Raw genomic sequence first — 27730 nt, forward strand, 5'->3', positions numbered from 1 at the left:
TGTGTTTTTTTTGTTTGTTTGTTTGGGGGAAGACCTAAAACTAAGAAGGCTTTCTACATATGTTCTTATCAGAGTGACTCTACATTTTTCAAAAGGCCTATTTAGTATTATTATTTAGGGCATCAGATATATCAGTAAAAATGCGCAATGAGGCTGTCATTATGACTCAGATTCCTCCTACTAAAAATATAACAAAGAAACTCTTAAAAAATTTGTATTCTAAAGAGATTTATTTTAATAACTGTGGTTGAGGTACTACTGTTTTCAGTGAGTACAGTTAAAAAAAATCAAAATCAATTTGGCATTTGAGAGTCATCTTATTCTTTTTTTAGTGTATTGGACCAAGTTCCAGAAGGACCCGTGTTTATTGCTATGTGTTTTCTAGTGAGAATAACTGACGCAATCAGTTTTGCTGCAGCAATAACCGCATCTTCTTCTATCCTTGCAAAGGCTTTTCCAAATAACGTGGCTACAGTAATGGTAGGTATTTTATACACTTTTCCTATTTTCCTTTTAGTGTAGGCTAAAATATTTATTTGACCTTTCAAGTTAAACCTGGGGCCCATTCTTCTAGACCTGCCTTTTTTTCTACTTTCTGTTTTTGTTACCTTTTACCCCAATTTCTGCCTGTAGCAGCAGGCTGTCAATAAATATACCCTTAGTCTACTTAAGTGCTCTTCCTGGGCTTAGAAGCCCCTGAATGGGCAAAACCAAATGTTCTTTTTACCCCTTAAAAAATAAAAAACCCTCTCTAATAGTATTTTGCTGTCTCTCTATAGCCTAGATTGTAGCTAGGCCACCTGAAGCAGATTTATACTAGAGTCCTTCCTCCACTTTTCCCAGATTCACGGAAAGGACCTTAGAGATCATTCTGAAGTCCATAAGTGTTTCTGTGCCGTCAGTCTGAGGAGCACCCTCTTATTTTACCAAAAAATCCAGAGCCTGGTAGCATCATATTGGCGTACATTCTCATATATTGCCTACGCACCTCGATACCAGGTATTAGTGACATACCAGATTCCTGTCCTAGCTCTTGGCTGCTTCTCCCTGATCCCAACTAGCCTTTCCCATAGCTCACTCCTCTGGACCCAGACATCCCCGAAGGACTCCTGGTTTGCATTGCAGAACAGGCACCACCCTCAGAGACCTCAGGGTCTAATCAGCTCAGTACCAAGGATTCTCTAATTTACCCATATTAATACTACAGTTTGAAAGTTTTGACCCTCAGGTAAACTATTTGCTGTATAAATATAAATCTTCACACTTTTATTAAATATATGTACACATATATTTATACACCCATGTAAGTATATATATATATATATATATATATATATATATATATATATATATATATATGTATGTATATATATCTGTATAGATTCACTTTAGGTTCTATAGTCATTTGCCATGCAGTGGTGGCCACCGTAACAGGTGTACTGTTTACATTTCTCGAGAAGGGTTCAGAAGGATGCTAGTCCATTGACATGCTCTGTAGACAAGGTTCTGTGGCTAAACATGTTTGGAGTGTGGCTGTGCTGTCCTGCAACTTAGAGATGGCCAGTTCACATTAGAGCTAGTTGTATTTCATTTTATGTGTCAACAGTCCATTTACAACATTTGCCCATTTTCCCATAAGATTGTGTTTTTTCTTTTTTCTAAATATTTTTTATAAGTTTATTTATTTATTTATTTATTTATTTATTTGGCTGCATTGGGTCTTCATTGCTGCACACAGGCTTCCTCTAGTTGCGGCGAGCAAGGGCTACTGCTTGTTGTGGTAGACGGGCTTCTTATTGCGGTGGCTTCTCTTGTTGTGGAGCATGGGCTCTAGGTGCGTGGGCTTCAGTAGTTGTGGCATGCGGTCTCAGTAGTTGTGGCTCGTGGGCTCAGTAGTTGTGGCGTATGGGATTAGTTGCTCCACGGCATGTGGGATCTTCCCAGACCAGGGATCGAATCTGTGTCCCCAGCATTGGCAGGCAGATTCTTAACCACTGCACCACCATGGAAGTTCCTCCCATAGGACTGTTGATTTTTCTCATTGATGAGTAGTTGCTCTTGTGATGCATTTGGGAAATTAGTCCTTTGTCCATGTTTTTTCCCCATTCTTCTGTCTTTTGATTTTTTTTGCCATTCATAGTTTTTCGTATTTTCATGTAATCAGATTGATCAGTCTTTTTTTTTGTGTCTTCTAAGTTTTTATGTCATAATTAGAAAATTTACCTCACCATAAGGATTAGAAAACAAAAAACTCTCATTTTTAATTTTTCTAGTACTTATATGATTTTAATATGTATGTTTAAATTTTTGGTCCATCTTGGGTGTGTGTGTGGTATGTGTATAAATTGTAAAGTGGATAGAATTTTTTTCAGATCATGCCCATTAAATCTTTGTTCATTTTTCAAACAAAATATATTAACTCAATTTTCTTTTGTTTTCCCATTTGTAGGGAAGTCTTGAGACTTTCTCTGGACTGGGTCTAGTACTAGGGCCTCCTTTGGGTGGCTTCTTGTATCAATCCTTTGGCTATGAGGTGCCTTTCATTCTTCTGGGATGCATAGTTCTGCTGATGGTTCCCCTCAACATGTGTATTTTACCTAATTATGGTAAGATTTCATATATTACTCACTTTAAAAACCTTAAATTTAAGTATTTTTATGCCTTTGTAGGAGACCAATTTAACATATACACAGTTCTATTTTACATAATCAATAATAGCTTTGTAGAGCATGCTGAATCGATCCTCTTTTCAGAAATGTTGCTGTAAACAATCAGTTTATGTGAATTTCTGTCTGTCATAAATTCTTTCTGACCTATAGAACTAGCAAACATTAAATTTCTTATCATAAAACATACGCAGTGCCCATCAGATGTCTTTTTGGATTTAAAATTAAAGATTCACCATCTGCTTACAAGGCTCTGTGACAGTAGGACAAAGTCAGACCTTCCTTCCCTGTGGTGCTTGCAGCTGTGTACAGCACAGCTCAAGTGCGAGGACACAGGGCCGCATCAGGCAGTAACGGGAGTCATCTTGGCTCCAAAGCTTCATGCCCCATAGGAGTCATCCTATCCTTAACAACACTATGGGCACAGCTGCCGGGGTCTCCATGAGGCACGCGCCAGGTACAGTAGTCACCATAGTCAGGGAGGCACAAAGCATCGCATATTGATGGTTTGTTTATAGTTCCTTCTCTACAGCTGAAATTTACCAGTCGGGGGTTATTTTCATTATACGTAAGATTGCCTAGCAATGGAGTAGGCATTTTACCATTGTCAGATTACTAGTGGAACAGAGCTGGAGGAGAGCCTGTCCTCTTTCTGTGCGTCGTGATGGTTATTTCTGTAGAAGGGCATCCTGGACTGTGCTCAGACTGGGTTCACAGGTGAACACTTGGCTATTGACTAAGAAACTGATACCAGGTCAGATTCTCATGCAGTAAGAGGAGTTGTGTTAACTCTTTATCAGTAACACCGTATAAGGAAAAAAGACTTTACTAGTTAATCGTGGGACGTGTATTTAGAGCTTCTGTGGTCGGGTGCTGGACTGGCCTCAACATCAGTAATTCCCTGCATCCTGGCCTGCCCTCCTCGTCTCTGCCCATCACCCCCACTACCTGGTATCTTTTGAAGCCCCTTTAATCCCTGCCAGCCTGGTTACTTCTTCCTCTTCATTTCCCTTATTCCTCAATTAAAATTTCCCTGCATCTTCAATGAACTTAAAGTTACAGTTAGCTATGTTTTTTTGTTTCTTTGATTCTTTAATTTTCCTTTCTATATATATATATATATATATATATATATATATATATATATATATCTTTATTGGAGTATAACTGCTTTACAATGGTGTGTTAGTTTCTGCTGTATAACAAAGTGAATCAGCTATACGTACACATATATCCCCGTATCCTCTCCCTCTTGCCTCTCCTTCCCACCCTCCCTATCCCACCCCTCTAGGTGGTCACAAAGCACCGAGCTGATCTCCCTGTGCTATGCGGCTGCTTCCCACTAGCTGTCTATTTTACATTTGGTAGTGTATATATGTCCATGCCACTCTCTCACTTCGTTCCAGCTTCCCCTTCCCCCCGCCCTGTGTCCTCAAGTCCATTCTCTACATCTGCGTCTTTATTCCGGTCCTGCCCCTAGGTTCATCAGAACCATTTTTATTTTTAGATTCCATATATATGTGTGTTAGCATACAGTATTTGTTTTTCTCTTTCTGACTTACTTCACTCTGTATGACAGACTCTAGGTTCATCCACCTCACTACAAGCGACCCAATTTCGTTCCTTTTTATGGCTGAGTAATATTCCATTGTATATATGTGCCACATCTTCTTCATCCATTCATCTGTCGATGGACACTTAGGTTGCTTCCATGTCCTGGCTATTGTAAATAGAGCTGTAATGAACATTGTGGTACATGACTCTTTTTGAATTATGGTTTTCTCTGGGTATATGCCCAGGAGTGGGATTGCTGGGTCATATGGTAATTCTGTTTTTAGTTTTTTAAGGAACCTCCATACTGTTCTCCATAATGGCTGTATCAATTTACATTCCCACCAAGAGTGCAAGAGGGTTCCCTTTTCTCCACACCCTCTCCAGCATTTGTTGTTTGTAGATTTTCTGGTGATGCCCATTCTGACCGGTGTGAGGTAATTCCTCATTGTGGTTTTGATTTGCATTTCTCTAATGATTAGTGATGTTGAGCATTCTTTCATATGTTTGTTGGCAATCTGTATATCTTCTTTGGAGAAATGTCTATTTAGGCCTTTTGCCCATTTAAAATGGTTTGGCAAACTTTCTATTTATCTAAAGAGGGATCTTCTATTTAGATTGAATGGAAAAACCTGGTATTTTTTTTAAATCTCAAAAATTGATAATGTTGAGGGTATAAATATTGATTTAGGGGTTCCCATTGAGTACCTTTAAAAATTAATGTTTTAGGAAAGCTTATAGATAGAAGCTAGAAAATTAAATTTTCTTTTATTTTGATGATATTGGCAGAATTTTGTTCTATAAGTTCCACCCCACTCACTTAACTGCTTCTAGACCCATGAACAAGGTAGCTTTAGGTTTGGGTGTCTAAGAGTCAACTTCAGTCCCTCCCTCTCTCTCATCCTTTATATCTGCTCGCCAAGTCACCTCTTCATACTGCACTAAAGAAATATTTTTAAAACACAGTCAAGTACATGACAATCCTCTTAATAAAAATCCCTAAATCCATGAAATGAGAGCTTTATCCTGAAAGCCACTAGGAGCTGTTGTCAGGTGTCAGCAGGGGAGTCACATGAGCTGGACTATCTCCCACTTCTACTCTACCTAACTCCTACTCATCCTTCAAAACCTAATTTGTATGACCTCTTCTGGGAAGTTTTTCTGAACCTTCTCAATCAATGATCTAAATGCTAAGTCACTAGTGCCACAGTACTCTGCATTTTTCCTGCCCCTTCACACCTGAGGGCCACACCACTTCCTCATCTCTAAGAGCAGTTTCCTGTGGCAGACCTTGTCAACCATGGAGTCCTGTCCCTCCAAGAAGAATGTATCAGAATTGCAGGAAGCAGAGAGAATACCTGAGTAGCTGAAATACCTGAATAGCTCCCCAGGTGATTTTGTCACGTGCCTCTGGAAGTAGGTATCACCATAAGTTTTCATTGCTTGGGCTTCATCAGCAGCTTAGTTAAACTCATTATGTGTTCATTTTCATGTACGTTTCTGTATGTTCTTATTGCGATAATCCCCTTTCTCACTTTGGATTTAGAGAAAGGGACCATTTATGCCATAATAATTTGTCTTATACCATACATCCATAATACCTTCTAAATGCATAATAAATGTAATTGATTACAGTTGATCTTCTATCATTTATATTTTAAAGGTGACTAATAAACATCTGTAAAATACAGTCCAAAATCCACACCCAATGGAGTCTCCCTGCTGGCACTGCCACACTGAGCCACATGGTGGTGCCTGTCCCCGTTCTAAGTCAAATCTGTAGTTAAACATCCTAGGCTGGGCTCACAATTGGTTCATCATTGAATATTTGGCTAATAATTAAGAAACTAATACCACAGTTTAACTTTATCCCTCATATCCTGACAAAGTCTAAGGGTAGTACTTAAAATAGTTGAACCATACTTGATGCTTTTTTGGTACTTTGCTCCCTACTGGAGCATTATTCACCAGGAATTTATTGAGTAATGAACTATGGTGGGTGCCTTTGGAGAAATGAGGATGTCAGTGCTGATTTGGCCCTCAGAGAGCTTCCTGGCCTGGCTCAGTGCACAGTCTCCTAACTCGTCCCCCTGTCTCCATTTCCCAGGAGACCACAGAGGGGTCTCTTTAAAGCACAAATCTGATTCTCAGTCTTTGTTTGAAGTGTCTAGTGATTTCCCGGGCTTCTTAGCCTATTTTACAAGTGCTGCATAATCTGATCACTACATCCTTCTACAATGGGATCTCTCTTCCCTACCCTCCAATTTCCATCCTCCACCTTTGCTTCTGCTCTTTCATTTCCTCAAACAGAATAGTTTTCCCTCACTTCTGAGTCTTGGAATGAGCCATTCCTGGATAATATACCTGGATTATTCTTTCCTCCTTCTTTGCTTGTTCATCTCAAGCTCATCTTTTAGGCAGCAACTTAGATATGATTACTTTTGGAAATCCTTTCCTAAACAGCTTTCCCTGTTTTTTTAAGGCAACCCTCTCATATGCTCCAATCCATACACTCCTAGCTCCATCCTAGCTCTCTCCACGCCTTACTGTGTCTTCTCTGTGAGGTCAGGATCTGCGTTTGTCTCCTTTGCCTTTGTCTGCCCAGCATTTTGCATGGTATCTGACTCAGCATAGATTTTGTTCAGTAAGTTAGTTGGAAGATAGGAAAGTCATCAAACAGTAGTAAACCACGTAAAATGAAATTTAAGTTTAAGTGCTAAATTACATGGTATAGATTAGAAGTGCAGTAGAAAACAGAGGTAAAATTTGTGGGGTAATTAGGGTCACAGCCAGACTTTACAGAGTGAATAGAACTTCAAAAATTAGCAGGGAAAAAGAAGGGAGTTGTAGGATATGATTGGCGGCTTGGAAACAACCATGCCTGGTGCTTGGGACGGTGCAGAAGTTGTGTTGCTGTTGGAATGGTGGGACATGAGGTTGCTGTTCAACTGACCTTTACTGCCAAATGGAATGTACACATGATTCAGTAGCATCTCATTCTTTTTTTTTTTTTTTTTTTTTACCTTACCACACGGCATGCAGGATCTTAGTTCCCTGACCAGGGATCGAACCCATGCCCCCTGCAGTGGAAGCAGGGAGTCCTAACGACTAGACTGCCAGGGAAGTCCTGAGCATCCCTTTCAATTCAGTGTTTTTTTTTCACGAGCAGAAAAAAAGTTGTTTTGTATTCTTTGATTAACTCAGATTCCTCCTCAGCACACACATTTTTCCCCGATAAAGCGTCTGGCTTTTCCTATGCACCAAATCAAACTTTACATATTCTCTATCCCATCTGGGAAGGCCTCACTGACTTCTAGGTTATGACCTGTAACCAAGACTGCTTCTTCTCCTCACACTCTGATTCCAGTTGATTCTTTTTGAATTACAGAAATTATTTTTAAGAACACTGAAATGGCCTCTAGGTTTGAATAACTTATGTGCAAATTTTAGGCAAACTCAAAAGTGTGGTTATTTTGATTACTGGATAAAGATGACCTTACCAATTTGACTTTTCAAAATAGATTGAAAGATAAAGTTAAGCAATTTTCATTACTCTAATTTCTTTTTTTATTTTTACCCCACAGAGTCTGATCCAGGGAAACACTCATTCTGGAAACTCATCATTTTACCCAAGGTTGCCTTTATATCCTTCGTCGTTACCTCACTCAGCTCAGGTTTTGGCTTCCTTGATCCTACGCTGTCCCTCTTTGTTTTGGAGAAGGTGAGTAGCCTGGTGATGCAGACCTCCGCATTGTAGCGGGCGGACATAATTGCTTGCTCTCGGGCCCTGCTTGATGGAAAATCCTGAGAGTGGCTTCAAGAAGGAGGCAGAATGAGAGCTACTCACCAAGACAGCCTGTACCTTCCCTCTGTGATGTCCCTATAATTAGGGGTCTGATTTGGTGTAAATGAAAGAAGCCTTTCATCTGGTCTCCTTTTTCAAGGCCTTGCTCGAGTCATCATAGGTCTGGCTTGGGCAACATCCTGGCTGCTTAATAAGGATATTTTCCTCTGCTTTGATTCCAGTGAGACATTTGGAGTACTTAGTGCCTCATTTAATGTGAGGTGTCCCTTCTTTTCTAACAGATCCCCTCTGGGTCCATTTACTTTTTAGTCTATTGCATACATACTCAAAAGACTGTGGGCTATATTAATCTGAGATGGGAGAAAGGAACCAAGAATTTCTCTCCATCTTTTTAATGCTGAAAATTATATACTGAATTTTAAAGTTTGATGTTATAGCAATTTGTTCTTAGATATTTTTGAAAAAAGATTATTAATAAATAATGCAATAAGTTACTAAGTCTGATAGTTAATTATACTGGAGAATTAATCTGTGTTTATAAAGACAGAAATCTACTAGCTGCAGTCCATACTCACTTTATTTGAGGCCCTAGAATGAAAAAAGCACTGTTACCAGAAACACAACCCCTTCAAGTCAGTAAAGACAGTTTTGGGTATTTCACAGGTAAACTTGGGACAGTTATTTTAGTGCCAGACCCAAGTTTTGGAAAATAATATATCACACTTAAGAAGTGAGTATCTATGAGGTAATGCATAAGAAAAATACTTGGTGTTTATGGTGACACATTCCATTCACATTATCAACAACGTGTCTCTCTCTTTTTTTATAAATTTATTTATTTATTTATTTATTATTTTTGGCTGCATTGGGTCTTCATTGCTGCACGCGGCTTTCTCTAGTTGCGGAGAGCAGGGGCTACTCTTCGTTGCAGCGTGCTGGCTTCTTATTGCAGTGGCTTCTCTTGTTGCGGAGCTCAGGCTCTAGCTGTGTGGGCTTCAGTAGCTGTGGCACATGGGCTCAGTAGTTGTGGCTCGTGGGCTCTAGAGCGCAGGCTCAGTAGTTGTGGCACACAGGCTTAGTTGCTCTGTGATATGTGGGATCTTCCTGGACCAGGGCTCGAACCCGTGTCCCCTGCACTGGCAGGCAGATTCTTAACCACTGAACAACCAGGGAAGCCCAACAACGTGTCTCTTTAAGTCATTTTTCTGTCCTTTTAAGAAGTGTGTCCAAACAATGAAAAAAAAAATTTGTAACCAATCGCTCATAAACCCAAGTTGCTCGTGTCTAACTTATAAAAAAATCTTTAGAAATGTACTTTCTAGTTTTTCTTTGCCCTTCTTCTGCCTTCTTAACAGTTTTTTGTATTGGCTGTTTGCTGTCCAGTCGCTCAGCCTTTTAGGGAAGGAGGGTTCCACCCTGTCTCCCCACTGTTGTAAAATCAGAAGAGGACATTTCTGACTTTTTTATCTTGCTACTGTCTCTAAACGGCTGATTTTTAGCTTGAGTTATGTCACTAAAATTATTCAAACATATACTGATGTATAAATAGAGCTCATGGGCTTAATTAAGGATTAGTTAAGGAAATTAAGGAAAATGAGAACAACTCAGATAACCAAGAAAGGCATTTATATCATGTTGGTAACAGTAACAGTAGCAGAGTTATGAGGTAGCTTACTACTTTAGAAGCCTTTTAAAATGTGTCATACCATCTAATTCTTTAATTAGAAATTTATATCTCTTTGAGATGGATAGAATAGATATTATTGTCAGCGTTTTTTACACCAGTGCACTTCAGTCTGTGGGCAGTGAGCATCACCTGGGATTTTTGTTAGAAATGCACATTCTCAGGCCTCATCCCAGACTTTTGAATCAGAAATTCTAGGGCTGGCATCCAAGAACCTCTTATAACAAGTTCTCCGGACTTCTCTGGTGGCGCAGTGGTTAAGAATCCGCCTGCCAATGCAGGGAACACGGGTTTGAGCCCTGGTCCGAGAAGATCCCACATGTCTCGGAGCAACTATGCCCATGCACCACAACTACTGAGCCTGTGCTCTAGAGCCTACGAGCCACAACTACTGAGCCCGTGTGCCGCAACTACTGAAGCCCACACACCTAGAGCCTGTGCTCCACAACAAGAGAAGCCACCACAATGAGAAGCCCACGTACCTCAAGGAAGAGTAGCCCCCGCTTGTAGCAACTAGAGAAAGCTCGTGCACAGCAACGAAGACCCAATGCAGCCAAAAGTAAATAAATAAATTTATTTTTTAAAAAACCCACAAGTTCTCTAGGTAATTTTTTGTGCATACTAACGTTTGCAAAGCACTGATTGACATGTAAAAATGCTATGATTCATAGAAGGATAATTATACTATAATGTCAAATGCTACAAATCAAAAACATCCAGGACTCCTGACCTGTGGTTAGGTTTTTTCCCCTATAGAGAAAAAGTAATCCGTTTATAAGAGTAAGACAAAACTTAGGAAGGATGCTGACTATTAGTAGTAGCCTCATGGCAGATAGTAAGAGCTGAAGAAATGGTAGAAGGAAAAGATAGATATTTATTAAAAAAATGACTTAAGCATGTAACTTTAACACAGGATTTCCTTTACAGTTTAATTTACCAGCTGGATATGTGGGACTGGTATTCCTGGGTTTGGCACTATCCTACGCCATTTCTTCACCACTGGTGGGCCTACTCAGTGATAAAATGCCAGTATGTATGCGTCATCGATATTTAAGAGTTACTTTTGTATGTCTAGACTGGTGGTTGTCCAACTGTACTTCCTGAACTCTAGAGGTCCATTGATTAGAATTAACATATTCAGTTTTTAAAAAATTTTATCTTTATTGAGGTATAGTTGACAAATAAAATTGTAAGATATTTAAAGTATACATCATGGTGATTTGGTATACATACACCCTGAGAAAGGATTCCCTCTACCTGGTTAATTAACGTATCCATCACCACAGTTAGCTTTTTGAGGGGGTGGAGAGCAGTGAGAACATTTAAATTTTAATATATTCAATTTTTTAAGCTGATGGAGAGGTTCCAGTGTGAGGTCTCAGTATGTGCCAACCTGCCATCCCCCTGAACAGATTCACTTTTTAATTGCTTCATCTGGGAAAAGAGGAGTCTTGTGCTAAAACTGTTGAAAAACTCTTGGATTAGACTTTCTAAAGGAAAAAAGTTCCCTTGATCCAAAACGTGGTTTGACCTTAATAATTAGGGCAGAGCCCCAAAAGTAGTTAGGACTTGACCAAGTTGAGAGGATAGAATTTAGTTTTTCTGTGGGAGTGAAAGGATTGGTCGCGTAAATATGCATCAGTTATCCCATAGCCATCCTGACAGAAAATCCTTTCTATTCTCCTTTAACTAGGTCTAAACCGTTCAGTCCAGATGACTAGTGTACAGAGCTAGTACTGTTAGCCAGGTCTCAAGCTTCTATGACTTTAGTGCTTATTTTTGTGTTTCCCCTCTTAATTAGATGTGGGTATATATTTATGAAGACTTATTACATGGAGATTACTTGGTAATCCAGGTGGAAAAAAGCAAGTGTCTTAAACAGTGTTTGTAACTTAGTTTTAAGGCATAGCCTTATATAACTGAACAGATATCGTACCCCTATAATTTTTAGCCTGTGTTTGAGTAGTTTATAAGGAAACATTTTATTTGGTACTTTTTAATAATGTGAATTTTCTAGATAGTGCATCTACTTGGTCATTCCTTGTGGTGACTACTTTTTAAATTGTTATATTTGGAACAGTTTATCATGTGCAAAATCTACAATACACTCCCTTTCCAAGGAATACTTGTCATTTGCTCAACCCCTCTCTTGGGGTATATTGCATTTGCTTTTGTGTTTACCATCTACCTGTTTTCTCTTACATGTAAAATTTTGTTTTCCCCAATGTATTTGGATTTTTTAATATCATGACTTGTGTTCTTCAGTGATTTCTTTATTTTCCTGAATTATGGAAGATCTTTACCTCTAAGAGTTTCTGTGGACTTTCTTTACCAGCATCTAAGGAAATGGCTTCTCGTTTTTGGAAACTTAATCACAGCAGGGTGCTACATGCTCTTAGGACCTGCCCCATTCTTGCACATTAAGAGGTAATTTTTTTTTTCTTCTTCTGAATTTGTGGCAAAATAACATTAGGAATTATTTAAAAATTTTTTGGTATAACACTGATATGCTTAGTATCTTTGAATCTTATTTAAATAATTACCAGATTTAGGACTATATTGAATTGTTTGTTTTGCTGACAGTATTACTGGATGCTAGCAGTGGTCTAGGCAAACAGGAATGCATAAAATCTGAATCAAATGATAAAAATGCTTATTCTCCCTTTGTATTTCAATTGCACATTTGTACTTTATTTTATTTATTTTTTTTAAATTTATTATTTATTTTTGGCTGTGTTGGGTCTTTGTTGCTGTGCGTGGGCTTTCTGTAGTTGTGGCGAGCATGGGCTACTCTCTGTTGCGGTGTATGGGCTTCTCCTTGCAGTGGCTTCTCTTGTTGCGGAGCACAGGCTCTAGACGCGTGGGCTTCAGTAGTTGTGGCACACGGGCTCAGTAGTTGTGGCTCGTGGGCTCTAGAGCTCAGGCTCAGTAGTTGTGGTGCACGGGCTTAGTTGCTCCGCGTCATGTGGGACCTTCCCAGACCAGGGCTCGAACCCGTGTCCCCTGCATTGGCAGGCGGATTCTTACCCACTGCTCCACCAGGGAAGTCCTGTACTTTATTTTAAAAGTAGCATTTGTTATCTACCTTTAGCTGATAGTTCTTAGAATATACTTTTGTTTTTTCTATTCCTTCTTGCCCCTTGAGGAGGGATCTAAATCTTTTTTGTTTCTCTATCATCCTTAGCATATTGTAGCTGCTTAATAAAGCTTGTTTATTATAATTTATTTGCTAAAATAAAGTGAGCTACTTAGAGCTTTTTAGGTACCTCTGGGACAAAACATGATATGGAAAAAGGAAGATTTCAGAGTCTTTCAGATTTGGGTTTGTATGTGGGCTTTGCCCCTTCCTTGGTATGTGAACTTGAGCAAATCATTTAACTTCCAAGAGCCTCAGTTTTCGTATCCACCAAAAAAGCCAATAATAGTACTGTTGAAATAATTTTCTAGGCTCAAGATAGAGTGACTCCAGCCCAGGGTGCCATGTCAGCAAACCAAAACTTAGAAAACTTTCATGTCCCTGTAAATGCTCCTCTTGACCAGAAGAGCAGTCTATCCAGTCACCCAGTCACCCCCAAACGCCAAGCCACCAACTGTGGGCCTCTCACCCCAAACAAGATGGACTGCGTAGCCCCAGACTATCAGATATTACCTGTTTTTCTCTTCCTTGTTTTTTTTCCCCTTATCCTGTAAAAGCTTCCTGCCTTCCATCCCATTTTTCGGTTCTCCAAAATGAGACCATCCACTTCATGAAGTGTTAAATAAAGTTTGTTTGTATCACCTAGATTGTCTTCCTTAATCATTTTTTAACAGACTTACATGGCAGGGTTGCTGCAAGGATTCAGTAGAATAATGGATATGAAGTAACTGACATAGGGCCCGACATGGAACACATAGCAGGCTCCTGTCACTTCCTTTACCATTTTCCTTCTGTGCCATTTTTCAGTCAGTGGAATTTCAAAGCCAAGTGCTTGAAGGAGCAACATTAACATTGACATTTTAACCAACTTTGAAAGGCTTTTACATGGTGATAAGAAGGCAGGTTGACTCTAGGCATGTGACATGTGTGACCAAAGATATTGGGATAGCAGGATAAATTGATCGTTTTCCCCCCTCAAAAATGTAAGGAGTTAAAGGTGCTTTCATTGAACAAAATGGGATCAGATGGGGATAAGGACCAGACTAGTCATGTTATCTGTAAAACAAACTTCTCTGAGATCCTGCCTGCCCTCCTTGGCGTGAAGCTTTGTTGTCTCTTTAAATGTTAATTTTTCTCCAAAACTCTCTTGCAGTCAGCTCTGGTTGTTGGTGTTGATATTAGTCATAAATGGTATCTCTGCTGGAATGAGTTTAATTTCAGCTTTCCCGGAGATTCTCAGTTGCGCACAGTAAGTTACTTCCATGGCTTGAAGAACTGTATTGTGATTAGCAATAAACATCAAAAGCTTTCTTGAATTTCTCAGTTTTGTAGGATGTTGGATATTTTTTTAAAATACTAAATCTTCATGATTTCATGTCATGCAATATTGTGATATAAATAGTATAAGCAAAAATACAATAGTATAAATGATAATATATAGTAATATTAGTACAATGATAGGTAAAATGGGTTGTGGATAGAGGCTTGGCTTAGTTTACACCTCAGTATAGGTATACTTCTAAAAAGCCAAAGCATATATATGTATAACTGAAGCACTTTGCCATACAGTAGAAATTAGTACAACATTGTAAATCAACTATACTTCAATAAATTAAAAAAAAAAAAAAAAGCCAAAGCACAGTGGGAAGGCCTCAGCATCATTTCCCTGTCATAGAGGAGGTCCACACAAGGGCACAGAGTGACCAGCTAAATGGATTCTAGTATCAATTCCAATGTGTGGGTTTTTCCTCCCTCACACCACCAAGCTGGGTGTCCTGCAATTCAACTAATTCTGACACTATTTACCAGGAGATAACATCATATCCCACAGGTTAAGGGCTCAGTCCCACAAGAGTGCCCTCTGCTTCAGATGCCCATTTCAAATGCAGGTTGTTACCTATGTTTCTGACCGACTGGCTGTAAATTAGAGGTTCCAACGACCCCCTCCGTGAGTTCTCTTCATTTGCTAGAGCAGCTCAGAGATCTCAGGAAACCAGTTGACTCACTAGCTACTGGCTTACTGCAAAGGATATTAAAGGATACAGATCAGCAGCCAGATGACAAGATATATAGGGCGATAAGGTCCCAAGCAGCAGAGCCTCTGTCCTTGTGGAGTTTGGGGCCCAGCGCAGTGGCACATGGAAGCATTCTGGCTTCCCAAGCTGGAAGCTTTGTGAACTCAGTCCTTTTGGGTTTTTATGGAAGCATCACTACATATGCATGGCTGATTAAATCACTGGCCATTGGCAGTTGATTCAACCTCCACCCCCTCTCTCTATGGGGGAGGGATGTGTGGGGCTGGAAGTTTCAACCCTCTAATCACGTGTTGGTTCTCCAGGCAATGTGGGTGCTAGTCCCAAAGTCATCTCATTAACATAACAAAAGACACTTTTTTTTATGGCTTTCATCACTTAAGAAATTCCACGGGGTTTTAGGAGCTGTGTGCCAGAAATGGGGAAGAAGACCAAATGTATCTTTGTCACTTGGCCATCAGTCTTTTGTTTAGTAGGCATAATGATGAAGAACACAAAGTGAACTTGAGCAGGGAGAACACTGATGGCTCTGCTGTTGTCAGTTCAACAGGTCTCAAAGGAATGAGGAGCTGCCTCTGTATTTTCTAAAGATTGCCCATCGTTCTCTCTACATGTTTATCTCATTTGAAGAATTTCTTAGTTAATTATATACTTTAATAAACATTTAAGGCAAGTGGGTCACGATTCTTAATATTGTATCCTATATATGCAGTAGAAGTATTTTTAGAAAACCCTGGAGGAAATATTACTATAGTAATATCTTCAAATGAGATTAGCTTTTTTATTTTAGAAATGGAGTGTTCTGGCTGTTGGGTTTATCCAGATTATCCCTGGTTTATTTTTATACCATACCCTATTCTTTTGTTTCATGCAGGTTTCCCTTTTAACCACAGACACACTCTTGTTTCTCTTTGCAGTGAAAATGGATTTGAAGAAGGATTAAGTACCTTGGGACTTGTTTCAGGTCTCTTTGGTGCATTGTGGTCAGTTGGGTGAGTAGCTATTGAATTTCATTCACACCTGTAAGTTGGAAAATGCTATCCCCATTTTACAGATGAAGAAATTCAGACACCGAGAGGTCAGATGAGTTGCCAGGAGGCACATAATTCACTTAGGGCAGAGCTGCAGTTCTAATCCAGCTGTCTGACTTCAAGATCAATGGTTATACCAGCAGTTTTAATACATAATCAAAATGGTCTCATATACTTTGTCTTATTTAAGTGATATTTTAAAGTTCCTTTAACAGGAGCCTGTCTCAGTTTTGAAAATGTATTCATTTATTCATTCATTTGTGTATTTATTTTTAACTCTCTACACTACCAGAGGGATAACTGTATGCTGGCCATGTAGCTATCATCAATAAGTACGTACTGAATTGTTTTAAATACAAATACCTAGAAGAGTAGAGAGAATAATATAAAGGTTTTTTTGAATGCATATCATCTTTTAAAAATTTTCATATAAAGCACCAACTTTTCAGAAGCAGTTATAATTTTAGGATTGTTTAAAAATTTTAAACATCATCATTATCAGGTAGAATTATTTTCTTAGACCTAATGCTCTGTCCAGGAATTGGCTTTTTTTGTTAGTGTTTTATAGTTTCAATATAATGAATTGAAGCAGTCATGCAGCCTATAAAGAGTAACTTTTTTTTTGCACTATAATCCTCTTTCTTCTTTTCATTGTTAGTGCTTTTGTAGGACCAATGCTGGGGGGATTTCTATATGAGAAAATTGGTTTTGAATGGGCAGCTGCTCTGCAGGGTCTCTGGGCTCTGACAAGTGTGAGTAATTAGTCTTTTACTTTCATTTTCCTTATGTTTATGGAGAAATGTGACTTGGATAATTGATATTAAGCAGTACCTTTCATTGTGTTAAAGGGACTAGTGATGGGCCTGTTCTATCTATTGGAGCATTCAAGGAGAAGAAGGAGGTATGGTCAACTCTTGAGTTTTTTTTCTCTCTTTAAAAATTGGCTTGTGGGAGTGGAAAAAAGACACCATTTTACATCCATTCTTCCACTCTGGAGATTTCTGGGCACTGTGAGCCTCATCACTTGATAGACACATTTACGGAAATAGTTGGATAGAGATGTAAGTACTGAGTTTTTTTTTAAGGTGAGAAATATTGAGGTTGGCCTCTTCTTTCCTTCAACGTAGATCTAAACTTCAAAATATCCTCGGCACAGAGGAGGAACGGACTGCTCTCTTGCCTGATGAAACGTAGCCTTACCTTAGGGATCCCTACTGATACGGGGCTGGGAGATGGATGCTCCTGGCCTTGAACTTCATCACTGGAAGGATTTTCCTAATTTTTACACACAAAACGCCATGGACTCCACACCAGCATCCTGAAATTGTTAACATAGTTTTGGATGATCCTGTGTTGGGCTGCACATACTGTCGTCTTGAAGAGCTGACCTGCTGAAGCAGCCATATTTGAAACCTTAAGTATGCGAAGAGTTGTTGAAAATCAACAAAAGTTTTTGGTTTTGAGTGACCAGACTTGGCCCTGAGGATGTTACTGACTCTAGGTGTCCTGTTTCCTCTGTTTACTTTTTATTCTGAGGGCACTGATTCTGTGACTGTACCCTTTTTATTAACAGGGAAAGAAATGAATTGATTTGATATGCTTAAAAATAATATAAAGATAACTCAAAACATACAGAATAATTACTGTGAAATCAGTTTTTAAAATATTTGCTTTCTCTGTGTCCTAAGGTTTTTTTGTTTTTGTTCAAAAGGCAAAATTCCAGCCTACCATGGAAAAACTCTATTGCATACCCTGGCCATCAGCTCTTCTAAAACTTTTGTTTGTGTGAAAGATACAAGAATAATATTACTTAACACTTCCAATTTTGTAATATGCTGTGAATTAGGATCTGGATTTATAAATCATGCTTGGTATAATATTATTCATTTCCCTTAATGTCTCTGTTTTAGTTCTATCATTTTTTTAAAAAAAAAAACATACTCCCAATAGATGTATCCTATTCCCAGAGCAAGTGAGCCCACAGGAATGCTTGTTCTATGTTAGGGAAGGGGTTCCTCTGACTTCAGGTAAAATCCATGCAGTTGTTTGAAGTGAGTGAATCTCTGCTGTGCAGCTCTCATACCTCCTGATCCATTTTCATGGTGTAGTAGCCCCATTTACCCACCCACCCCTTTTTAGTAGAAGAAATGTTTTTTATCTCTTTATTAATTCAAAAATATTTATTGAATGCCTTCTCTGAATTGACATTGTGCTTGATCTTACAGATTTAGCTGTGATCAAGTTAAACAGTCTAGTCTTTATGGAACTAATATTCCAGTGGAAGGGACAAGCAAGAAATAAATACCAGCATCTCTAGTTATCTTGCAGAGATGCTATGATGGAAAACAAAAGCAAAAACAGAAACAAAAACCTGGTGATATGAAAGAGTAATTGGCTGGAGCTGATTAGGTGTGAAGATCATCATTTAGATAAGGCCTTGAACTGAGCTCTGAAGGATGAGAATGAGGCAGCCATTCTGAGGGGAGAGCCCTCCCTAGCATGTGCAAAACGGTTTGACATGGTCAAAGAGAAGGCCGTGGCCCACGTGGCTGGAGTCTAGTAAACAGAGGAATTTGGGCGGGGGAGAGGAGCTGGCTTTTGAATGGAGGATTCTATAATTTGATTCATATTTCAGGAAGGTCATTGTGTTTGCATGGCCAAGGTGAGTGGGGATGCGGATTACCAGGGGTGGAGGGAAATCTTTGGAAGCTTTGAGAGAGACATTAATGGTTTGGATCAGGAAGGTGGTGCTGAAGTAGAGAAAAGGATGTGTTTGGAAGTAGAACCAACAGGGTTTGCTAATAATGGACAGAGAAGGGGAGAGAAATTCAGGAAGACTCCTAGGATTTGGCTTGAGGGCATGGATGGTCAGCTGGTGCCTCTTAGTGAAATGGGGAAGAATGGGAGAGAAACAGATCTGGAGGAGGCACATTAAACCATGCCCTTTCACACCACCATAAGGAAAAAAATAAATAAAATTTAAAGGAACACAATACCCAGGTTGGAGAAGATGGACAGCAACTGGACCACGGACTGTTTCGGAAGACTGTTTGGCATTAATTCCCAAAACTGAATATTCAAAGTTCCCATGAACTCTTCACTCTCCTCCTCCCCCAAGTCCCTTCGCCCTGAGAACTCCAGAGGCTGGTCCCTTGCCTGCCAAGCACAAGTGGCCTGTCACACGCTTACTGGAGCGGCACCAGGACGAGTGTGACCCCAGCCCCCTGCACTCGTGTGCACTGCGGAAAGGGCCAGGCCTCGATCTCCCGGGTTAAATCGTCCTGGCCCCTCTACAGGGCTTTCCTTCCTTGGGCGCAGGATGCAGACTAATGCGGGTCCGCCCCTTGTCCGCCCAGTGGTCGAGGACGCCGCCGAATGCCTGTAGTTCCCATTTGTACCACGTGGGGCCGCTATAAAAGCACCGCGGGGATCCAGCAGCTCAAAGCCGGGCCGCGGCGCCCGAGCTCGCACCGCTCCCACCCGCCGTCCCGGCCCACTCAGGGCTGTCAGCCTATTACCGTTATCAGCGCTGTTGACTGTTGAGACTAGTTCAAGGTCAACGCAAAGATTCCAGGCTTACTGGCTAGAGAACTTTTTGTTCCCCCTCCCAACACGTCGCTGTCAGTAGCTACTGTGGATACCAGTGTATTTAAAGCCGCTTTGTACAAAAACAACTTTGCCCCTTCCTCATTTTATGATTTTGAAGTATTAAGATAAATGACCAAAAAAATGTTAAAAATATGAGAAACAATAGCAGAACTTTGAACCTTTTGAAACCAAAAGGTAGGTCAAAATTGTCAAAGGAAATCTATGTGTTTATATTTATATATATTTATATTCATCTATATGTAACAAAGTGCCCAGTTTAAAAGCACTTTTTTAAAAATGAGACTGAATGTAGAATATAATAAGTTAAGAAGTATCTTTTATGTTAAGGTCACGTTGCAACCTGTACATATATGACATACAGACTAATCCCAAGGAAAAATAAAAAGGACAAATTTTTTTAAATCACAAATTGTTTTTTCAATTAAACTTTTTAAAAATGTTTGAGGTAATTGTTGACTCGCATGCAGTTGTAAGAAATAATACCCAGAGATCATCTGTACTCTTTACCCAGGTTCCCCCAATGGTAACATCTTGCAACACTTAACAGTACAATATTATAACTAGGATATATTGGTAGAGTCCAGGTAAAGAAAGATTCCCAGTCTTCAGTTGCCCATGCTGCTACTTTTCTCTCACCCTCACTCCCTCCTTATTCTCTGGCAATCACTAATCTGTTCTCCATTTCTGTAATTTTGTCATTTCAAGAATCCTGCATAAATGGAATCCTATTGTATGTTATTTTGGGGGATTGCCTTTTTCATTCAGCAGAATGCTCTTGAAATTCATCCACATTGTTGCATGTGTCCATAGTTCATTTCTTACTGAGTAGTATTCCACGGTATGGACATACAGCTTGGTTATTCATCCATTGAAGTACATCTGGATTGTTTTCAGTTTGTGGGTAAAACAAATAAAGGTGCTATGAACATTCATGTACAGGTTTTTGTGTGAAGATGTCTTCATTTCTCTGGGATAAATGCCCAGGAATACAACTGCTGAGTTGTATGGTAATTGCATGATTAGTTTTTTCCCCAAATAACCCATATATTTTAACAGAGGAAATTTGATTTGGACAATAAATATTAAATATCATACATCAATGCAATATTCTATTGTTTATTAAGTTATCAAGCTTTAAATATGTTAAACATACCTTCTCATACCTAGCTGGCAAAAGAGGTGGATAATAAATACTGACATAGCCAACTAATTTTCATTAAGTACAATTAATAAATGAGAAGTAAAACCGATATCTTTTATTTATATATGATCATAGCAAAAGGGAATGATCCAAAGACTATGATAGTTAGCTTTCCTTTGGTCTCACTGTCATATGTCCTCAATTTGTGAAATAAACACGCAGGAGAGTAAGAAACAACATACTTAAGACAAAAAATAAAATGTTATCCAAAGTATTAACAAATGAAACAAAAGCCTACTTATTCAGTTTTTCATTAGGAACAACTTGCAACTCTTAAAATATTTGCACTAGTTTCTTTCAGAAAATCCGTAGCTCCACTTCGAATCCCAGTTTATTTATAGGTGACAATCTGATAAAGCATGATGTTCAGTAATAACTTCTGGTTTACAGTTTAGTGCAATTGCATCAGCAGTACTAAAATAAGCCAAAATGGTCAACAGTAGCACAGTTACAAAAAGCAGTACATTATTATCATTTTTAAGTTTTTGTCATTTAAGATAAATTTGAATACAAAATCAGTTAAGTCACATTATTATATGTTTCAGAAATGACAGCCATGAGGGACTTTCCTTGCTGTCCAGTGGTTAAGACTCTGTGCTTCCACCGCAGGGGAACCAATTCGATCCCTGGTCGGGGAACTAAGATCCCACATGCCACCCATTGAGGCTAAAAAAAAAAAAAAAAAAAAAAGACAACCATGAAATCAGTTGTTGGATGAATATGAATAGGGTTTTTTTCTTTTGAGAATTAAAACCAGTGTAGGTATATATTTCATTTGAACATATTGACCTGAAACAAATAGACAGTCAGATATTTCTTCAACAAAGATGGGTTTATTTAGAATCAATAGAGAATTGCAATTCAGCGTTTGTACAAGTGCCCACACAGCAAGGGAAGGAGGACACTTTTATAGATGGAAAAAGGAAGTTGGGAGGGCTCTGGTAAACAAACAGCCCGTGGTGTTTCGTTGGTTGAGTTCTTGCCAGGAAAGAAGATGAGTTTTTCTTTTCCCTGTTGGGCTCTGCTATCCTTGCAGGGTGTGAGAGCTTCCTCTCTGGTCTCCCAACTTTATTGAGATTTCTGTTTATTAATTTTTTGCAAACATCACACTAATACTTTTCACTTTCAGAACTTAAGTGAAATGAATGGCTATATTCATTTCCTCTGTTGTTTTCTCTTGCTGTTACTGGTTTGCTTTTGCCTCTTTTATTTACTTATCTGATAAAGATCAGAGTTACCCTGTTGTCGATGTGTCCATTCCTAAGAGCTGGGTCCAACCTCTAGATCTGGAACACGAATAGTGTGAGGACAGGGATGTGCATTAAGTGGCACTGCCATCTGGTTGTAAGGAAGCTGCGGGATTTAATTTCATGCATGTCACTGAAAGCTCTCTGAAAGTAAAAGTATTCTTGGGGTAAAACAGCATTATTAATTGGAAAAAAAAAACTGTATAAGAAAGGAAGATCTGCCCACACTTTTCCATTCCTGTACCTGGTGAATGTGTCTTAATGCAGCTCTCAGGACTTTGGTTAGTTGATTCAGAAGAGCAAGAAGTCCCAAACAGATGCTGCACATTAATTGATCTTCAATATGAACAAATTCCATTTAGCAAAGCATAAGGTTTGGATTCTGGGTGGTCAAAGCAGACAAACGCAGACTTTGGCTTTTCTTTTCTGTCTTTGAATATAGTCACTTTGGTTAATGGCCCAGCTTATAAGAAACTGAAGAAGCAGCTCATATAGAAATTCCCAAGCTGGTTTCCAGAGTGGCTGTATCATTTCACAATCCTCCCAACAGCAATGCAGAAGTAACCCAGTTTCTTGGTAAGTTTTGTGTGTGTGTGTGTGTGTGTGTGTGTGTGTGTGTGTGTGGTTTAAAAAAATAGAATGATGTGTGAAATAGGGAGAGGGCGAATCTGTGGGACTGCTGGAGGAAAAGCCATCCAGATGAGCTCGTAGAAATGGACTTTAAATTAATAATCCCTGGAGAAGCCATTCAGTTCAGATTGACATAGAAGACAGGAAACATGAACAACTTTGCGGAAAGCGACAGAACAATGAGAAAATAAAGAATGTGAACTAATCGACATTCTTTTTCTTTTTCTTTTTTCTTTTTTTTTTTTTTTTTTTTTTTTTGCGCTACCCGGGCCTCTCACCGTTGTGGCCTCTCCTGTTGCAGAGCACAGGCCCGGATGCGCAGGCTCAGCGGCCATGGCTCATGGGCCCAGCCGCTCCGCGGCATGTGGGATCCTCCTGGACCAGGGCACGAACCTGCGTCCCCTGCATCGGCAGGCGGACTCTCAACGACTGCGGCACCAGGGAAGCCCCTAATTGACATTCTTTTAGTGAGTTAGTGGCCAAAAACGGTGAGCATCTGACCAGAGAGATTTAAAGATGTGGGTCAACACTGCACTGGGCATTGCCCTCACAATAGGGCCTCCATCTTGTGAGCGTGAGATAATGATAACAGCCAAAACTATTCACATTTTATCACCATTTTGCAGGTGAGGGAAACTTCAGCCCTGAGAGGACATATAACTTGCTCATGGCCACACAGATAGGAAGTGTTTCAAACCCAGGCATTCTGGCTACAGGGTCCATATCCCTAACCATCACCCAATATCATCTTAGTTCAGGCTGCTACAACCGAATACCATCAACTGGGTGGCTTAGAAACCACAGAAATTTCTTTCTCACAGTTCTGGAGGTTGAGAAGTCCAAGAACAAGGTGTTGGCAGATTCAGGTCTGGTAGGACCCAGTTCCTGGTTCATAGATGGTGGTCCTGTGTCCTCACATGGCGGAAGGGGCAGGTGGCTCTCTGGGGTCTCCTTTATAAGGGCAGGAATCACATTCAAGAGGGCTTCACCCTGAGAATCTAACCACCTCTCAAGGGCTTCACCTGCTAACACCATCACACGGGGGATGTGATTTCAATATATGAATTTGTTCGGGGGGTGGATGCAAACGGTCAGTTTATGACACCAACTAACAGACATTTTAGAAGCTCCTGTTGCTGAAGTCAATGAACTTTGGCAGAGTTGGATCAGAATAAAATAAAGGATTTGCAAGTGAAATCATCAAGAAGAGAGCTTGTTCCTATTTTTCTTTTGAGGAAGTGGGGACCTTCAGACAATGTGGGAGCATACTGCTAGTTCAAATGGGCTTCTGCAGCCCGGCAAACCACGATCCTAAACTTCTAACATCAGAAAGCAAAAGGGTAGTTTGAACCACATGAAATCACTGTTGCCGCAGGTCCAAAACAGGTGGCGATTAGCAACTTCCTATGGCACCACTCTTTCCATCCATTTTGGGAGCAGCAGGCTGTGATGAATCATTACTCTCTCAGATTCTCTCTTGGTTTGAGTTGTATGAACTGTCTGAAGAGCTGAACACCAATCCAACTCCAGAGCTGGAGGAGCACCTCACCTGGGCTGGGATGTGGCCCCAAAAGATGGTTAAAGTTCAGGCTGGTTCTGCTCAAGCAGCCATTTCCTTTCTCAAATGCTGACTCAGACAGGCTTGCTAAAGACCAATGCAAGTCTCCGATGGGGACAGGGACAGAAACATAGTTCTTTACCACCAAGTACTCTTTTTTTTGGAGGGGGAGGGGTACAGTATCATCCTATTTTTGGTATACAGTATCAAGAGAAAATAGTTTTAAAAGTAGGGCCTGGTTTTTCTCTTTTGCTTACTTATTTTTTGATGTCATCTTTGCTGCTTATGAGGAAACACCATCAGTGACTGTACATGCTATTTCCAACTCTTTGTTAATGTCATTTCACACCTGGGAGAGGGGCCAGACCTGAGGCCTGAGGCCTGAATCAGAGCCAGGAGCCACCCCTTGTCTTTCTGGGGCCTTGGTGCTCTTAAGATGCCTTCGCCATGCAGAGGATGTACATCTGCCAGGCCCAGCTGGGCATGATCCAGGAGTAAGTGCCCAGGTGCTGTGTTCCCCATCCCATCCTCAACACAGTGCCCCAGATAGACCAGATTTGTCCAGCCGAACAATAATAGCTCTGTAGCTATTATAACAATAATAGCTCTAACGATGAGTTATGGAGTCAGGATCATTACATTACTAAATTGTCTCCCCTTTTTGTTAATTATTGTCATCCCATCATAATCTTGCAGAGAACTTTCATATGTCTTTGACTCTCAGAATAACTTTGTGAAGGTGATAGAGCAGGTATGATTACCTGAACTTTTAGGTGAGAAATAGAGTTTCAGAGAAGTGGAGTGCAAAGCAGAAACTACACTTCTACTCTTCTTACTTATTACAGCCAGAAAACCAAGTCCAGTTGAATACTATTTTAAGAGATGATCAGATTCCCAGTTAGAAACAAATATTTGAACGACGTCTATTTTTTTTTTATAGTGGCCCTTTGACCATATAATTTTGAACTGATTGGAACTTTTCACCCTTGTAATCAATTCCATTAATCACAAATTGGTAAATTAATAAATAGGTCATATTAGCAGTGACTAATACTTAATCAGTGTACCCTGTGGCCAGGTAACATTATTTTACAACAGAGTTAAAGAAGTTAATTAAGGCTTACTTAATCAATCACCTTTATGAGCATGAAAATGTAAACTCTTAAAAGTTCTATGTCCTGAATTTAGTCTTTTACCTCTGAAGATTTGAAACAATATCAGCTGCTTCTATGACAAATGTATGTAAAAAATATTCACTTTTTTCTTTATGTCTTATGGATTTTTCCATATTTAAATTGTTTCATTTACTAGATTCTGACTCTTCCATGCCATTGTTTTTGTTACTCAGATTCTCAGTTTTTATGAGACAATTTTGAAATGCTGCAGAGAAAAAAAGGAGCTTAATCACCTTGACTTTGCATCAGAAACCATTTCCCCTTTCGCCCTCCAGCCAAAAAACCCGAATAAACAAGACACTATTTCTCTTGTTTATAGCCACAAAGAGAGAAAAATGTCCAGGAAATTTGGGGACACTGAGATATGAAAGACATACGATTGTTTCTGTTCTTACCCTGCAAAAGTAAAGATGTTAGCTTATTTTCACCAGCTTATCTAACTACTTACAAGCAAAAGAGATAATGAAGTATTAATTGGTGAGATTAAATCACAAAGAAGTAGATCATGATCCAAATTATATTGATACTTGTAGAAATGAAAGAGCTTACAGTTCTCAATTACATCAAGTACCCACTCAGTATTTAGATTTATCTGTGGTCTTCCTAACGTGGTCATTTTGAATGGGGTTTCTTAAAAGATACAAGTGAGGGACTTCCTTGGTGGCACAGTGGTTAAGAATCCTGCTGCCAGTGCAGGGAACGCAGGTTCAAGCCCTGGTCCGGGAAGATCCCACATGCCGCGGAGCAACTAAGCCCGTGCACCACAACTACTGAGCCTGCGCCCGAGAGTCCGCAAGCCACAAGAGAAGACACCGCCATGAGAAGCCCGCACACCGCAATGAAGAGTAGCTCCCCTTCTCCACAGCTAGAGAAAGCCAGTGTGCAGCAATGAAGACCCAATGCAGCAAAAAATAAATTCAAAAAAAAATGCAAGTGAGTGTCCAGACACTTGGATGCAGACATTAAACCAGAGTACAGACTCGTGCATGATGTCTTGGGTATTGGGGAAGATTCTGGAATCAGGACTGAAAAGTCCTATGCCCTGCTCTAAGTCACTCTGCCTCTCTATGCTTCAGGTTCCTGTCCTGTAAAGTGTGGGCATTTGCATTACATGCTCTGTAGACTCTAAAGGCACTCATAATCTACTATATAAAAATAGATTATAAAAATCTCTTTCCCTTCACATTATCCACTAAAAGCCTTGACCATTTTTCTAAAAATTATTTTCAGTTTGCTATTCTATAGAGGTAAGAAGTTATTTCTTTACTAAAAATTTCTATTCAAAGCAGAAGATATGAGCAGACTTCGTTTATAGCCCTTGGATCTCACCTATATCAAGACTTTTATCTCAGTATGAGAGAAAACATAAAAGAATTTTATTCATTTGTTTCTACTCTTCTATGCCGTCTAAAAGTATTTGAATGAAGAGACTCAGATTAAAAAACAAAATCGAAAACCGAAAAACCCCACTAAACTCTTGTGTGATAGGATTGGGACTGGGGAAGGGAGAATATGGATGTCCTAGGAGGTTATCAGAGATCACATAACATACACGTTTTTTTTAAAAGCTCATTTATGTGGTTATTTGCCTCTAACAAAAATGAAAATTACATCTTATCTGGGTTATAATAGAGATGATCTTTATAATCACCAGCCGGAGTGAGATGCTTCCCTCCCCTTCCATCTATCTCCAAAGAAAGGAAGGAAAGGGGGAAGGAGGGAAGAAAGGAAGGAAGGAGAGAGGGCTGGTGAGGAAAGGCGTGGGGGAGGAAGGAGGCTTGGTCCCCGGAGGGCTGGGGCCCCCTTAGCAGAAGTTCTTGATTTCTCCTCCGGCCAAACACCAGGGACCAGTATCCGGAGGATCAGTGCTTTGGGTACTAAGGATGCAGCAGTGAGCAAACTGGACACAAAATCTTGTTTATATGGGGTGCAAGTTCAGAGTCTTTAATAGGTAAGTCAGAGTGTTGACTTGGGTGAATTTTGTTCCCAATATTGCCGTGTATTGCATTTTCCTAGTAGTAAATACTTTAAAATTTTTTCTTCTCTTCTAAAAATGAACATGATGTAGATCTGTCAACAGAACAGAAAAAAATTATTATCTAGTTTTTGTAATTTAATAAATGAGATTTGTTGTATTATGGTTCTTCACATGAGAGTTAATTTAGTTACTATTTTCTTTCTATTAATAAAAGGGTACAACTGTACTATATTTGAATTTTGTCTTTTTGAAATTTGACATTAAATCTCATCCATAGTACATGTACAATCCTTGTAATACTTTTTGATTGTATTCAGGGAACTGAATTTTTTTCCTGCAAAATGATAAGGCATAATATTCATGAGATTGTAAAATAAGAGCTGGCAGTAATGTTACCTAAATGTTCCTTCCTTTATAAATACTACA

The 27730-nt window shown here is 39.5% G+C and overlaps 1 protein-coding gene and 1 pseudogene across 5 annotated transcripts in view; one reads left to right on the forward strand and one right to left on the reverse strand.

Moving 5' to 3' along the window:
• The window catches only part of SLC18B1 (solute carrier family 18 member B1), a 30851-nt gene extending 11185 nt beyond the window's left edge, over window positions 1-19666 (forward strand). For 3 of the 5 annotated variants that reach the window (XM_060115005.1, XM_060115006.1, XM_060115004.1), the window contains 10 exons: window positions 333-480; window positions 2450-2606; window positions 7802-7938; window positions 10634-10735; window positions 12042-12133; window positions 13996-14091; window positions 15793-15867; window positions 16565-16658; window positions 16755-16807; window positions 17034-19666. In XM_060115005.1, the coding sequence (XP_059970988.1) occupies window positions 333-480; window positions 2450-2606; window positions 7802-7938; window positions 10634-10735; window positions 12042-12133; window positions 13996-14091; window positions 15793-15867; window positions 16565-16658; window positions 16755-16807; window positions 17034-17100 (1021 nt within the window). In that variant the 3' untranslated portion in view covers window positions 17101-19666. The remainder of the gene's footprint in view (window positions 1-332; window positions 481-2449; window positions 2607-7801; window positions 7939-10633; window positions 10736-12041; window positions 12134-13995; window positions 14092-15792; window positions 15868-16564; window positions 16659-16754; window positions 16808-17033) is intronic. The other 2 variants (XM_060115008.1, XM_060115007.1) reach the window with 2 other exon arrangements.
• Window positions 19084-22454, reverse strand: LOC132499822 (splicing regulator RBM11-like; annotated as a pseudogene).
• Window positions 22455-27730: the final 5276 nt, after the last annotated feature.

This window comes from Mesoplodon densirostris, chromosome 12, assembly GCF_025265405.1.
Source record: "Mesoplodon densirostris isolate mMesDen1 chromosome 12, mMesDen1 primary haplotype, whole genome shotgun sequence".
In the NCBI taxonomy this organism is placed as follows: Eukaryota; Metazoa; Chordata; class Mammalia; order Artiodactyla; family Ziphiidae; genus Mesoplodon; species Mesoplodon densirostris.